Below are 17,519 nucleotides of genomic sequence, written 5' to 3'. Positions count from 1 at the left end.
TGAGAAATACACCCCATCAGATAACCTACTGGTGATGAGAAATACACCCATCAGATAACCTACTGGTGTTGAGAAATACACCCCATCAGATAACCTACTGGTGTTGAGAAATACACCCCATCAGATAACCTACTGGTGTTGAGAAATACACCCCATCAGATAACCTACTGGTGATGAGAAATACACCCCATCAGATAACCTACTGGTGATGAGAAATACACCCCATCAGATAACCTACTGGTGATGAGAAATACACCCCATCAGATAACCTACTGGTGATGAGAAATACACCCATCAGATAACCTACTGGTGATGAGAAATACACCCCATCAGATAACCTACTGGTGATGAGAAATACACCCCATCAGATAACCTACTGGTGATGAGAAATACACCCCATCAGATAACCTACTGGTGTTGAGAAATACACCCCATCAGATAACCTACTGGTGTTGAGAAATACACCCCATCAGATAACCTACTGGTGTTGAGAAATACACCCCATCAGATAACCTACTGGTGATGAGAAATACACCCCATCAGATAACCTACTGGTGATGAGAAATACACCCCATCAGATAACCTACTGGTGATGAGAAATACACCCCATCAGATAACCTACTGGTGTTGAGAAATACACCATCAGATAACCTACTGGTGATGAGAAATACACCCCATCAGATAACCTACTGGTGATGAGAAATACACCCCATCAGATAACCTACTGGTGATGAGAAATACACCCCATCAGATAACCTACTGGTGTTGAGAAATACACCCCATCAGATAACCTACTGGTGTTGAGAAATACACCCCATCAGATAACCTACTGGTGATGAGAAATACACCCCATCAGATAACCTACTGGTGTTGAGAAATACACCCCATCAGATAACCTACTGGTGTTGAGAAATACACCCATCAGATAACCTACTGGTGTTGAGAAATACACCATCAGATAACCTACTGGTGTTGAGAAATACACCCCATCAGATAACCTACTGGTGATGAGAAATACACCCCATCAGATAACCTACTGGTGATGAGAAATACACCCCATCAGATAACCTACTGGTGTTGAGAAATACACCCCATCAGATAACCTACTGGTGTTGAGAAATACACCCCATCAGATAACCTACTGGTGATGAGAAATACACCCCATCAGATAACCTACTGGTGATGAGAAATACACCCCATCAGATAACCTACTGGTGTTGAGAAATACACCATCAGATAACCTACTGGTGTTGAGAAATACACCATCAGATAACCTACTGGTGTTGAGAAATACACCATCAGATAACCTACTGGTGTTGAGAAATACACCATCAGATAACCTACTGGTGTTGAGAAATACACCATCAGATAACCTACTGGTGATGAGAAATACACCCCATCAGATAACCTACTGGTGATGAGAAATACACCCCATCAGATAACCTACTGGTGATGAGAAATACACCATCAGATAACCTACTGGTGTTGAGAAATACACCCCATCAGATAACCTACTGGTGTTGAGAAATACACCCCATCAGATAACCTACTGGTGATGAGAAATACACCCCATCAGATAACCTACTGGTGTTGAGAAATACACCCCATCAGATAACCTACTGGTGTTGAGAAATACACCCCATCAGATAACCTACTGGTGAGGTGAAATACACCATCAGATAACCTACTGGTGTTGAGAAATACACCCCATCAGATAACCTACTGGTGATGAGAAATACACCATCAGATAACCTACTGGTGATGTGAAATACACCCCATCAGATAACCTACTGGTGATGAGAAATACACCCCATCAGATAACCTACTGGTGATGAGAAATACACCCCATCAGATAACCTACTGGTGTTGAGAAATACACCCCATCAGATAACCTACTGGTGATGAGAAATACACCCCATCAGATAACCTACTGGTGATGAGAAATACACCATCAGATAACCTACTGGTGTTGAGAAATACACCATCAGATAACCTACTGGTGATGAGAAATACACCCCATCAGATAACCTACTGGTGGTGAGAAATACACCCCATCAGATAACCTACTGGTGATGAGAAATACACCCCATCAGATAACCTACTGGTGATGAGAAATACACCCATCAGATAACCTACTGGTGTTGAGAAATACACCCCATCAGATAACCTACTGGTGTTGAGAAATACACCCCATCAGATAACCTACTGGTGATGAGAAATACACCCCATCAGATAACCTACTGGTGTTGAGAAATACACCCCATCAGATAACCTACTGGTGTTGAGAAATACACCCCATCAGATAACCTACTGGTGAGGTGAAATACACCATCAGATAACCTACTGGTGTTGAGAAATACACCCCATCAGATAACCTACTGGTGATGAGAAATACACCATCAGATAACCTACTGGTGATGAGAAATACACCCCATCAGATAACCTACTGGTGATGAGAAATACACCCCATCAGATAACCTACTGGTGATGAGAAATACACCCCATCAGATAACCTACTGGTGATGAGAAATACACCCCATCAGATAACCTACTGGTGATGAGAAATACACCCCATCAGATAACCTACTGGTGATGAGAAATACACCCCATCAGATAACCTACTGGTGTTGAGAAATACACCCCATCAGATAACCTACTGGTGTTGAGAAATACACCCCATCAGATAACCTACTGGTGTTGAGAAATACACCCCATCAGATAACCTACTGGTGATGAGAAATACACCCCATCAGATAACCTACTGGTGATGAGAAATACACCCCATCAGATAACCTACTGGTGATGAGAAATACACCCCATCAGATAACCTACTGGTGTTGAGAAATACACCCATCAGATAACCTACTGGTGATGAGAAATACACCCCATCAGATAACCTACTGGTGATGAGAAATACACCCCATCAGATAACCTACTGGTGTTGAGAAATACACCCCATCAGATAACCTACTGGTGTTGAGAAATACACCCCATCAGATAACCTACTGGTGTTGAGAAATACACCCCATCAGATAACCTACTGGTGTTGAGAAATACACCCCATCAGATAACCTACTGGTGTTGAGAAATACACCCCATCAGATAACCTACTGGTGATGAGAAATACACCCCATCAGATAACCTACTGGTGATGAGAAATACACCCCATCAGATAACCTACTGGTGTTGAGAAATACACCCCATCAGATAACCTACTGGTGTTGAGAAATACACCCCATCAGATAACCTACTGGTGATGAGAAATACACCCCATCAGATAACCTACTGGTGATGAGAAATACACCCCATCAGATAACCTACTGGTGTTGAGAAATACACCCATCAGATAACCTACTGGTGTTGAGAAATACACCCCATCAGATAACCTACTGGTGTTGAGAAATACACCCCATCAGATAACCTACTGGTGATGAGAAATACACCCCATCAGATAACCTACTGGTGATGAGAAATACACCCCATCAGATAACCTACTGGTGATGAGAAATACACCATCAGATAACCTACTGGTGTTGAGAAATACACCCCATCAGATAACCTACTGGTGTTGAGAAATACACCCCATCAGATAACCTACTGGTGATGAGAAATACACCCCATCAGATAACCTACTGGTGTTGAGAAATACACCCCATCAGATAACCTACTGGTGTTGAGAAATACACCCCATCAGATAACCTACTGGTGATGAGAAATACACCCATCAGATAACCTACTGGTGTTGAGAAATACACCCCATCAGATAACCTACTGGTGATGAGAAATACACCATCAGATAACCTACTGGTGATGTGAAATACACCCCATCAGATAACCTACTGGTGATGAGAAATACACCCCATCAGATAACCTACTGGTGATGAGAAATACACCCCATCAGATAACCTACTGGTGATGAGAAATACACCCCATCAGATAACCTACTGGTGTTGAGAAATACACCCCATCAGATAACCTACTGGTGTTGAGAAATACACCCCATCAGATAACCTACTGGTGATGAGAAATACACCCCATCAGATAACCTACTGGTGATGAGAAATACACCCCATCAGATAACCTACTGGTGATGAGAAATACACCCCATCAGATAACCTACTGGTGATGAGAAATACACCCCATCAGATAACCTACTGGTGATGAGAAATACACCCCATCAGATAACCTACTGGTGATGAGAAATACACCCCATCAGATAACCTACTGGTGATGAGAAATACACCCCATCAGATAACCTACTGGTGTTGAGAAATACACCCCATCAGATAACCTACTGGTGTTGAGAAATACACCCCATCAGATAACCTACTGGTGTTGAGAAATACACCCCATCAGATAACCTACTGGTGATGAGAAATACACCCCATCAGATAACCTACTGGTGATGAGAAATACACCCCATCAGATAACCTACTGGTGATGAGAAATACACCCCATCAGATAACCTACTGGTGATGAGAAATACACCATCAGATAACCTACTGGTGTTGAGAAATACACCCCATCAGATAACCTACTGGTGATGAGAAATACACCCCATCAGATAACCTACTGGTGATGAGAAATACACCCCATCAGATAACCTACTGGTGTTGAGAAATACACCCCATCAGATAACCTACTGGTGTTGAGAAATACACCCATCAGATAACCTACTGGTGATGAGAAATACACCCATCAGATAACCTACTGGTGTTGAGAAATACACCCCATCAGATAACCTACTGGTGATGAGAAATACACCATCAGATAACCTACTGGTGATGAGAAATACACCCCATCAGATAACCTACTGGTGATGAGAAATACACCCCATCAGATAACCTACTGGTGATGAGAAATACACCCCATCAGATAACCTACTGGTGATGAGAAATACACCCCATCAGATAACCTACTGGTGATGAGAAATACACCCCATCAGATAACCTACTGGTGATGAGAAATACACCCCATCAGATAACCTACTGGTGATGAGAAATACACCCATCAGATAACCTACTGGTGTTGAGAAATACACCCCATCAGATAACCTACTGGTGTTGAGAAATACACCCCATCAGATAACCTACTGGTGTTGAGAAATACACCCATCAGATAACCTACTGGTGATGAGAAATACACCCCATCAGATAACCTACTGGTGATGAGAAATACACCCCATCAGATAACCTACTGGTGATGAGAAATACACCCATCAGATAACCTACTGGTGATGAGAAATACACCCCATCAGATAACCTACTGGTGATGAGAAATACACCCCATCAGATAACCTACTGGTGATGAGAAATACACCCCATCAGATAACCTACTGGTGATGAGAAATACACCCCATCAGATAACCTACTGGTGATGAGAAATACACCCCATCAGATAACCTACTGGTGATGAGAAATACACCCCATCAGATAACCTACTGGTGATGAGAAATACACCCCATCAGATAACCTACTGGTGATGAGAAATACACCCCATCAGATAACCTACTGGTGATGAGAAATACACCCCATCAGATAACCTACTGGTGTTGAGAAATACACCCCATCAGATAACCTACTGGTGTTGAGAAATACACCCCATCAGATAACCTACTGGTGATGAGAAATACACCCCATCAGATAACCTACTGGTGATGAGAAATACACCCCATCAGATAACCTACTGGTGATGAGAAATACACCCCATCAGATAACCTACTGGTGATGAGAAATACACCATCAGATAACCTACTGGTGTTGAGAAATACACCCCATCAGATAACCTACTGGTGATGAGAAATACACCCCATCAGATAACCTACTGGTGTTGAGAAATACACCCCATCAGATAACCTACTGGTGTTGAGAAATACACCCCATCAGATAACCTACTGGTGTTGAGAAATACACCCCATCAGATAACCTACTGGTGTTGAGAAATACACCCCATCAGATAACCTACTGGTGATGAGAAATACACCCCATCAGATAACCTACTGGTGATGAGAAATACACCCCATCAGATAACCTACTGGTGATGAGAAATACACCCATCAGATAACCTACTGGTGTTGAGAAATACACCCCATCAGATAACCTACTGGTGTTGAGAAATACACCCCATCAGATAACCTACTGGTGATGAGAAATACACCCCATCAGATAACCTACTGGTGTTGAGAAATACACCCCATCAGATAACCTACTGGTGTTGAGAAATACACCCCATCAGATAACCTACTGGTGTTGAGAAATACACCCCATCAGATAACCTACTGGTGATGAGAAATACACCCCATCAGATAACCTACTGGTGATGAGAAATACACCCCATCAGATAACCTACTGGTGATGAGAAATACACCCCATCAGATAACCTACTGGTGTTGAGAAATACACCCCATCAGATAACCTACTGGTGTTGAGAAATACACCCCATCAGATAACCTACTGGTGTTGAGAAATACACCCCATCAGATAACCTACTGGTGATGAGAAATACACCCCATCAGATAACCTACTGGTGATGAGAAATACACCCATCAGATAACCTACTGGTGTTGAGAAATACACCCCATCAGATAACCTACTGGTGTTGAGAAATACACCCCATCAGATAACCTACTGGTGATGAGAAATACACCCCATCAGATAACCTACTGGTGATGAGAAATACACCCCATCAGATAACCTACTGGTGATGAGAAATACACCCCATCAGATAACCTACTGGTGTTGAGAAATACACCCCATCAGATAACCTACTGGTGATGAGAAATACACCCCATCAGATAACCTACTGGTGATGAGAAATACACCCCATCAGATAACCTACTGGTGATGAGAAATACACCCCATCAGATAACCTACTGGTGTTGAGAAATACACCCCATCAGATAACCTACTGGTGTTGAGAAATACACCCCATCAGATAACCTACTGGTGTATGAGAAATACACCCCATCAGATAACCTACTGGTGATGAGAAATACACCCCATCAGATAACCTACTGGTGATGAGAAATACACCCCATCAGATAACCTACTGGTGATGAGAAATACACCCATCAGATAACCTACTGGTGTTGAGAAATACACCCCATCAGATAACCTACTGGTGTTGAGAAATACACCCCATCAGATAACCTACTGGTGATGAGAAATACACCCCATCAGATAACCTACTGGTGTTGAGAAATACACCCCATCAGATAACCTACTGGTGTTGAGAAATACACCCCATCAGATAACCTACTGGTGATGGTGAAATACACCATCAGATAACCTACTGGTGTTGAGAAATACACCCCATCAGATAACCTACTGGTGATGAGAAATACACCATCAGATAACCTACTGGTGATGTGAAATACACCCCATCAGATAACCTACTGGTGATGAGAAATACACCCCATCAGATAACCTACTGGTGATGAGAAATACACCCCATCAGATAACCTACTGGTGATGAGAAATACACCCCATCAGATAACCTACTGGTGATGAGAAATACACCCCATCAGATAACCTACTGGTGATGAGAAATACACCCCATCAGATAACCTACTGGTGTTGAGAAATACACCCATCAGATAACCTACTGGTGTTGAGAAATACACCCATCAGATAACCTACTGGTGTTGAGAAATACACCCATCAGATAACCTACTGGTGTTGAGAAATACACCCATCAGATAACCTACTGGTGTTGAGAAATACACCCCATCAGATAACCTACTGGTGATGAGAAATACACCCCATCAGATAACCTACTGGTGATGAGAAATACACCCCATCAGATAACCTACTGGTGTTGAGAAATACACCCATCAGATAACCTACTGGTGATGAGAAATACACCCCATCAGATAACCTACTGGTGATGAGAAATACACCCCATCAGATAACCTACTGGTGATGAGAAATACACCCCATCAGATAACCTACTGGTGATGAGAAATACACCCCATCAGATAACCTACTGGTGATGAGAAATACACCCCATCAGATAACCTACTGGTGTTGAGAAATACACCCCATCAGATAACCTACTGGTGATGAGAAATACACCCCATCAGATAACCTACTGGTGTTGAGAAATACACCCCATCAGATAACCTACTGGTGATGAGAAATACACCCCATCAGATAACCTACTGGTGAGGTGAAATACACCATCAGATAACCTACTGGTGATGAGAAATACACCCATCAGATAACCTACTGGTGTTGAGAAATACACCCATCAGATAACCTACTGGTGTTGAGAAATACACCCCATCAGATAACCTACTGGTGATGAGAAATACACCCCATCAGATAACCTACTGGTGATGAGAAATACACCCCATCAGATAACCTACTGGTGATGAGAAATACACCCCATCAGATAACCTACTGGTGATGAGAAATACACCATCAGATAACCTACTGGTGTTGAGAAATACACCCCATCAGATAACCTACTGGTGATGAGAAATACACCCCATCAGATAACCTACTGGTGTTGAGAAATACACCCCATCAGATAACCTACTGGTGTTGAGAAATACACCCCATCAGATAACCTACTGGTGTTGAGAAATACACCCCATCAGATAACCTACTGGTGTTGAGAAATACACCCCATCAGATAACCTACTGGTGATGAGAAATACACCCCATCAGATAACCTACTGGTGATGAGAAATACACCCCATCAGATAACCTACTGGTGATGAGAAATACACCCCATCAGATAACCTACTGGTGTTGAGAAATACACCATCAGATAACCTACTGGTGATGAGAAATACACCCCATCAGATAACCTACTGGTGATGAGAAATACACCCCATCAGATAACCTACTGGTGTTGAGAAATACACCCCATCAGATAACCTACTGGTGTTGAGAAATACACCATCAGATAACCTACTGGTGTTGAGAAATACACCCCATCAGATAACCTACTGGTGATGAGAAATACACCCCATCAGATAACCTACTGGTGATGAGAAATACACCCCATCAGATAACCTACTGGTGATGAGAAATACACCCCATCAGATAACCTACTGGTGATGAGAAATACACCCCATCAGATAACCTACTGGTGATGAGAAATACACCATCAGATAACCTACTGGTGATGAGAAATACACCCCATCAGATAACCTACTGGTGATGAGAAATACACCCCATCAGATAACCTACTGGTGTTGAGAAATACACCCCATCAGATAACCTACTGGTGTTGAGAAATACACCATCAGATAACCTACTGGTGTTGAGAAATACACCCCATCAGATAACCTACTGGTGATGAGAAATACACCCCATCAGATAACCTACTGGTGTTGAGAAATACACCCCATCAGATAACCTACTGGTGTTGAGAAATACACCCCATCAGATAACCTACTGGTGTTGAGAAATACACCCCATCAGATAACCTACTGGTGATGAGAAATACACCCCATCAGATAACCTACTGGTGATGAGAAATACACCCCATCAGATAACCTACTGGTGTTGAGAAATACACCCCATCAGATAACCTACTGGTGTTGAGAAATACACCCCATCAGATAACCTACTGGTGATGAGAAATACACCCCATCAGATAACCTACTGGTGATGAGAAATACACCCCATCAGATAACCTACTGGTGTTGAGAAATACACCCCATCAGATAACCTACTGGTGTTGAGAAATACACCATCAGATAACCTACTGGTGTTGAGAAATACACCCATCAGATAACCTACTGGTGTTGAGAAATACACCCATCAGATAACCTACTGGTGTTGAGAAATACACCCCATCAGATAACCTACTGGTGATGAGAAATACACCCCATCAGATAACCTACTGGTGATGAGAAATACACCCCATCAGATAACCTACTGGTGATGAGAAATACACCATCAGATAACCTACTGGTGTTGAGAAATACACCCCATCAGATAACCTACTGGTGTTGAGAAATACACCCCATCAGATAACCTACTGGTGATGAGAAATACACCCCATCAGATAACCTACTGGTGTTGAGAAATACACCCCATCAGATAACCTACTGGTGTTGAGAAATACACCCCATCAGATAACCTACTGGTGATGAGAAATACACCCATCAGATAACCTACTGGTGTTGAGAAATACACCCCATCAGATAACCTACTGGTGATGAGAAATACACCATCAGATAACCTACTGGTGATGAGAAATACACCCCATCAGATAACCTACTGGTGATGAGAAATACACCCCATCAGATAACCTACTGGTGATGAGAAATACACCCCATCAGATAACCTACTGGTGATGAGAAATACACCCCATCAGATAACCTACTGGTGATGAGAAATACACCCCATCAGATAACCTACTGGTGATGAGAAATACACCCCATCAGATAACCTACTGGTGTTGAGAAATACACCCATCAGATAACCTACTGGTGTTGAGAAATACACCATCAGATAACCTACTGGTGTTGAGAAATACACCCCATCAGATAACCTACTGGTGATGAGAAATACACCCCATCAGATAACCTACTGGTGTTGAGAAATACACCATCAGATAACCTACTGGTGATGAGAAATACACCCCATCAGATAACCTACTGGTGATGAGAAATACACCCCATCAGATAACCTACTGGTGATGAGAAATACACCCCATCAGATAACCTACTGGTGATGAGAAATACACCCCATCAGATAACCTACTGGTGATGAGAAATACACCCCATCAGATAACCTACTGGTGATGAGAAATACACCCCATCAGATAACCTACTGGTGATGAGAAATACACCCCATCAGATAACCTACTGGTGATGAGAAATACACCCCATCAGATAACCTACTGGTGATGAGAAATACACCCCATCAGATAACCTACTGGTGTTGAGAAATACACCCCATCAGATAACCTACTGGTGTTGAGAAATACACCCCATCAGATAACCTACTGGTGATGAGAAATACACCCCATCAGATAACCTACTGGTGATGAGAAATACACCCCATCAGATAACCTACTGGTGATGAGAAATACACCCCATCAGATAACCTACTGGTGATGAGAAATACACCATCAGATAACCTACTGGTGTTGAGAAATACACCCCATCAGATAACCTACTGGTGATGAGAAATACACCCCATCAGATAACCTACTGGTGTTGAGAAATACACCCCATCAGATAACCTACTGGTGTTGAGAAATACACCCCATCAGATAACCTACTGGTGTTGAGAAATACACCCCATCAGATAACCTACTGGTGTTGAGAAATACACCCCATCAGATAACCTACTGGTGATGAGAAATACACCCCATCAGATAACCTACTGGTGATGAGAAATACACCCCATCAGATAACCTACTGGTGATGAGAAATACACCCCATCAGATAACCTACTGGTGTTGAGAAATACACCATCAGATAACCTACTGGTGATGAGAAATACACCCCATCAGATAACCTACTGGTGATGAGAAATACACCCCATCAGATAACCTACTGGTGTTGAGAAATACACCCCATCAGATAACCTACTGGTGTTGAGAAATACACCATCAGATAACCTACTGGTGTTGAGAAATACACCCCATCAGATAACCTACTGGTGATGAGAAATACACCCCATCAGATAACCTACTGGTGATGAGAAATACACCCCATCAGATAACCTACTGGTGATGAGAAATACACCCCATCAGATAACCTACTGGTGATGAGAAATACACCCCATCAGATAACCTACTGGTGATGAGAAATACACCCCATCAGATAACCTACTGGTGATGAGAAATACACCCCATCAGATAACCTACTGGTGTTGAGAAATACACCCCATCAGATAACCTACTGGTGATGAGAAATACACCCCATCAGATAACCTACTGGTGATGAGAAATACACCCCATCAGATAACCTACTGGTGATGAGAAATACACCCCATCAGATAACCTACTGGTGTTGAGAAATACACCCCATCAGATAACCTACTGGTGTTGAGAAATACACCCCATCAGATAACCTACTGGTGATGAGAAATACACCCCATCAGATAACCTACTGGTGATGAGAAATACACCCCATCAGATAACCTACTGGTGATGAGAAATACACCCCATCAGATAACCTACTGGTGTTGAGAAATACACCCATCAGATAACCTACTGGTGTTGAGAAATACACCCCATCAGATAACCTACTGGTGATGAGAAATACACCCCATCAGATAACCTACTGGTGTTGAGAAATACACCCCATCAGATAACCTACTGGTGTTGAGAAATACACCCCATCAGATAACCTACTGGTGTTGAGAAATACACCCCATCAGATAACCTACTGGTGTTGAGAAATACACCCCATCAGATAACCTACTGGTGTTGAGAAATACACCCCATCAGATAACCTACTGGTGTTGAGAAATACACCCCATCAGATAACCTACTGGTGATGAGAAATACACCCCATCAGATAACCTACTGGTGATGAGAAATACACCCCATCAGATAACCTACTGGTGATGAGAAATACACCCCATCAGATAACCTACTGGTGATGAGAAATACACCATCAGATAACCTACTGGTGATGAGAAATACACCCCATCAGATAACCTACTGGTGATGAGAAATACACCCCATCAGATAACCTACTGGTGTTGAGAAATACACCCCATCAGATAACCTACTGGTGTTGAGAAATACACCATCAGATAACCTACTGGTGTTGAGAAATACACCCCATCAGATAACCTACTGGTGATGAGAAATACACCCCATCAGATAACCTACTGGTGATGAGAAATACACCATCAGATAACCTACTGGTGATGAGAAATACACCCCATCAGATAACCTACTGGTGATGAGAAATACACCCCATCAGATAACCTACTGGTGATGAGAAATACACCCCATCAGATAACCTACTGGTGTTGAGAAATACACCCCATCAGATAACCTACTGGTGTTGAGAAATACACCCCATCAGATAACCTACTGGTGATGAGAAATACACCCCATCAGATAACCTACTGGTGATGAGAAATACACCCCATCAGATAACCTACTGGTGATGAGAAATACACCCCATCAGATAACCTACTGGTGATGAGAAATACACCCCATCAGATAACCTACTGGTGTTGAGAAATACACCCCATCAGATAACCTACTGGTGTTGAGAAATACACCCCATCAGATAACCTACTGGTGTTGAGAAATACACCCCATCAGATAACCTACTGGTGTTGAGAAATACACCCCATCAGATAACCTACTGGTGAGGTGAAATACACCATCAGATAACCTACTGGTGTTGAGAAATACACCCCATCAGATAACCTACTGGTGAGGTGAAATACACCCCATCAGATAACCTACTGGTGATGAGAAATACACCATCAGATAACCTACTGGTGATGAGAAATACACCATCAGATAACCTACTGGTGATGAGAAATACACCATCAGATAACCTACTGGTGATGTGAAATACACCCCATCAGATAACCTACTGGTGATGAGAAATACACCCCATCAGATAAACTACTGGTGATGAGAAATACACCCCATCAGATAACCTACTGGTGATGAGAAATACACCCCATCAGATAACCTACTGGTGATGAGAAATACACCCCATCAGATAACCTACTGGTGTTGAGAAATACACCCCATCAGATAACCTACTGGTGATGAGAAATACACCCCATCAGATAACCTACTGGTGATGAGAAATACACCCCATCAGATAACCTACTGGTGTTGAGAAATACACCCCATCAGATAACCTACTGGTGATGAGAAATACACCCCATCAGATAACCTACTGGTGTTGAGAAATACACCCATCAGATAACCTACTGGTGTTGAGAAATAGACCCCATCAGATAACCTACTGGTGATGAGAAATACACCATCAGATAACCTACTGGTGATGTGAAATACACCCCATCAGATAACCTACTGGTGATGTGAAATACACCCCATCAGATAACCTACTGGTGATGTGAAATACACCCCATCAGATAACCTACTGGTGATGAGAAATACACCCCATCAGATAACCTACTGGTGATGAGAAATACACCCCATCAGATAACCTACTGGTGATGTGAAATACACCCCATCAGATAACCTACTGGTGATGAGAAATACACCATCAGATAACCTACTGGTGTTAAGAAATACACCCCATCAGATAACCTACTGGTGATGAGAAATACACCCCATCAGATAACCTACTGGTGATGAGAAATACACCCCATCAGATAACCTACTGGTGATGAGAAATACACCCCATCAGATAACCTACTGGTGATGAGAAATACACCCCATCAGATAACCTACTGGTGATGAGAAATACACCCCATCAGATAACCTACTGGTGTTGAGAAATACACCCCATCAGATAACCTACTGGTGATGAGAAATACACCCCATCAGATAACCTACTGGTGATGAGAAATACACCCCATCAGATAACCTACTGGTGATGAGAAATACACCCATCAGATAACCTACTGGTGATGAGAAATACACCCCATCAGATAACCTACTGGTGATGAGAAATACACCCCATCAGATAACCTACTGGTGATGAGAAATACACCCCATCAGATAACCTACTGGTGATGAGAAATACACCCCATCAGATAACCTACTGGTGATGAGAAATACACCCCATCAGATAACCTACTGGTGATGAGAAATACACCCATCAGATAACCTACTGGTGATGAGAAATACACCCCATCAGATAACCTACTGGTGATGAGAAATACACCCCATCAGATAACCTACTGGTGATGAGAAATACACCCCATCAGATAACCTACTGGTGATGAGAAATACACCCCATCAGATAACCTACTGGTGATGAGAAATACACCCCATCAGATAACCTACTGGTGTTGAGAAATACACCCCATCAGATAACCTACTGGTGTTGAGAAATACACCCCATCAGATAACCTACTGGTGATGAGAAATACACCCCATCAGATAACCTACTGGTGATGAGAAATACACCCCATCAGATAACCTACTGGTGATGAGAAATACACCCCATCAGATAACCTACTGGTGATGAGAAATACACCCCATCAGATAACCTACTGGTGTTGAGAAATACACCCCATCAGATAACCTACTGGTGTTGAGAAATACACCCCATCAGATAACCTACTGGTGATGAGAAATACACCCCATCAGATAACCTACTGGTGATGAGAAATACACCCCATCAGATAACCTACTGGTGTTGAGAAATACACCCCATCAGATAACCTACTGGTGTTGAGAAATACACCCCATCAGATAACCTACTGGTGATGAGAAATACACCCCATCAGATAACCTACTGGTGATGAGAAATACACCCCATCAGATAACCTACTGGTGATGAGAAATACACCCCATCAGATAACCTACTGGTGTTGAGAAATACACCCCATCAGATAACCTACTGGTGTTGAGAAATACACCCCATCAGATAACCTACTGGTGTTGAGAAATACACCCCATCAGATAACCTACTGGTGTTGAGAAATACACCCCATCAGATAACCTACTGGTGATGAGAAATACACCCCATCAGATAACCTACTGGTGATGAGAAATACACCCCATCAGATAACCTACTGGTGTTGAGAAATACACCCCATCAGATAACCTACTGGTGAGGTGAAATACACCCCATCAGATAACCTACTGGTGATGAGAAATACACCATCAGATAACCTACTGGTGTTGAGAAATACAACCCAGATAACCGTGTGACACAGCCCCATTCTCCCCTAATCTGATGCTTTGCACCGTCACCCACAACACCTTTCTAGAGAAATCAAAAGACGATGTCGCCTGCCTTTCATCAAATACAGCACTATGTGCTTTCTGTGCACCAACAATGTGCTCTGGGAACGCCCCTGTGCTCTGTGGTGATTGGCTGTTGAATTGCTCGTGTCAGAAGGAGGTCAAACCGACGAGACCATCAGATTCTCCGACTTCACGTCCCTCTCTCTCTGAAACAGTGTCTGACCTGGTTGTGGGTCAGCTCTCTGTCCTCTCTCTCTCTGAAACAGTGTCTGACCTGGTTGTTGGTCAGCTCTCTGGTTCTTCTGGACATTCCCCTTCTTCTTCTTCTTCTTCATCTTATGTTCTGCCTCATCATCACTGAAGTCCAACGCCTGGAGAGAGGAGAGACAAGAGAGGACAGGACAGAGGAGAAAGGACAGGACAGAGGAGAGAGGACAGGACAGAGGAGAGAGGACAGGACAAAGGAGAGACAAGAGAGGACAGAACAGAGGAGTCTACTATTTAGAAGGCAGTATGGGTATTCAGACAGGACCTGTGTGTTCCTCTGTCTACTATTTAGAAGGCAGTATGGGTATTCAGACAGGACCTGTGTGTTCCTCTGTCTACTATTTAGAAGGCAGTATGGGTATTCAGACAGGACCTGTGTGTTCCTCTGTCTACTATTTAGAAGGCAGTATGGGTATTCAGACAGGACCTGTGTGTTCCTCTGTCTACTATTTAGAAGGCAGTATGGGTATTCAGACAGGACCTGTGTGTTCCTCTGTCTACTATTTAGAAGGCAGTATGGGTATTCAGACAGGACCCGTGTGTTCCTCTGTCTACTATTTAGAAGGCAGTATGGGTATTCAGACAGGACCTGTGTGTTCCTCTGTCTACTATTTAGAAGGCAGTATGGGTATTCAGACAGGACCTGTGTGTTCCTCTGTCTACTATTTAGAAGGCAGTATGGGTATTCAGACAGGACCCGTGTGTTCCTCTGTCTACTATTTAGAAGGCAGTCTGGGTATTCAGACAGGACCTGTGTGTTCCTCACCTCTGGTGGTGGTTCCTGGTCATTCTTCCAGGACGCGTCGGAGCCTTTCAACCTAAAAACACACAGCTTCAATTAAACATGTGTAGTGACCGTCGTAGCTGCTCAGTGAGGATATAGAGGGTGTAGTCAGTGTGTACTGACCGTCGTAGCTGCTCAGTGAGGATATAGAGGGTGTAGTCAGTGTGTCTGACCGTCGTAGCTGCTCAGTGAGGATATAGAGGGTGTAGTCAGTGTGTCTGACCGTCGTAGCTGCTCAGTGAGGATATAGAGGGTGTAGTCAGTGTGTAGTGACCGTCGTAGCTGCTCAGTGAGGATGTAGAGGGTGTAGTCAGTGTGTAGTGACCGTCGTAGCTGCTCAGTGAGGATGTAGAGGGTGTAGTCAGTGTGTCTGACCGTCGTAGCTGCTCAGTGAGGATATAGAGGGTGTAGTCAGTGTGTAGTGACCGTCGTAGCTGCTCAGTGAGGATGTAGAGGGTGTAGTCAGTGTGTAGTGACCGTCGTAGCTGCTCAGTGAGGATGTAGAGGGTGTAGTCAGTGTGTCTGACCGTCGTAGCTGCTCAGTGAGGATGTAGAGGGTGTAGTCAGTGTGTACTGACCGTCGTAGCTGCTCAGTGAGGATATAGAGGGTGTAGTCAGTGTGTCTGACCGT

The 17,519-nt window shown here is 43.1% G+C and overlaps 1 protein-coding gene across 2 annotated transcripts in view; it reads right to left on the bottom strand.

Moving 5' to 3' along the window:
* Positions 1 to 17,519, bottom strand: part of LOC139579441 (H/ACA ribonucleoprotein complex non-core subunit NAF1-like) — a gene marked incomplete in the record, with an annotated part of 46,218 nt that overhangs the window by 14,785 nt on the left and 13,914 nt on the right. For both annotated transcript variants that reach the window (XM_071408111.1, XM_071408112.1), the window contains 2 exon segments: positions 16,112 to 16,208; positions 16,871 to 16,922. In XM_071408111.1, coding sequence (XP_071264212.1) covers positions 16,112 to 16,208; positions 16,871 to 16,922 — 149 coding nt within the window.

This window comes from Salvelinus alpinus, chromosome 6, assembly GCF_045679555.1.
Source record: "Salvelinus alpinus chromosome 6, SLU_Salpinus.1, whole genome shotgun sequence".
Classification (NCBI taxonomy): Eukaryota; Metazoa; Chordata; class Actinopteri; order Salmoniformes; family Salmonidae; genus Salvelinus; species Salvelinus alpinus.
The sequence above is the reverse complement of the archived record's forward strand: the minus strand, read 5'-3'. Positions and strand labels throughout refer to the sequence as shown.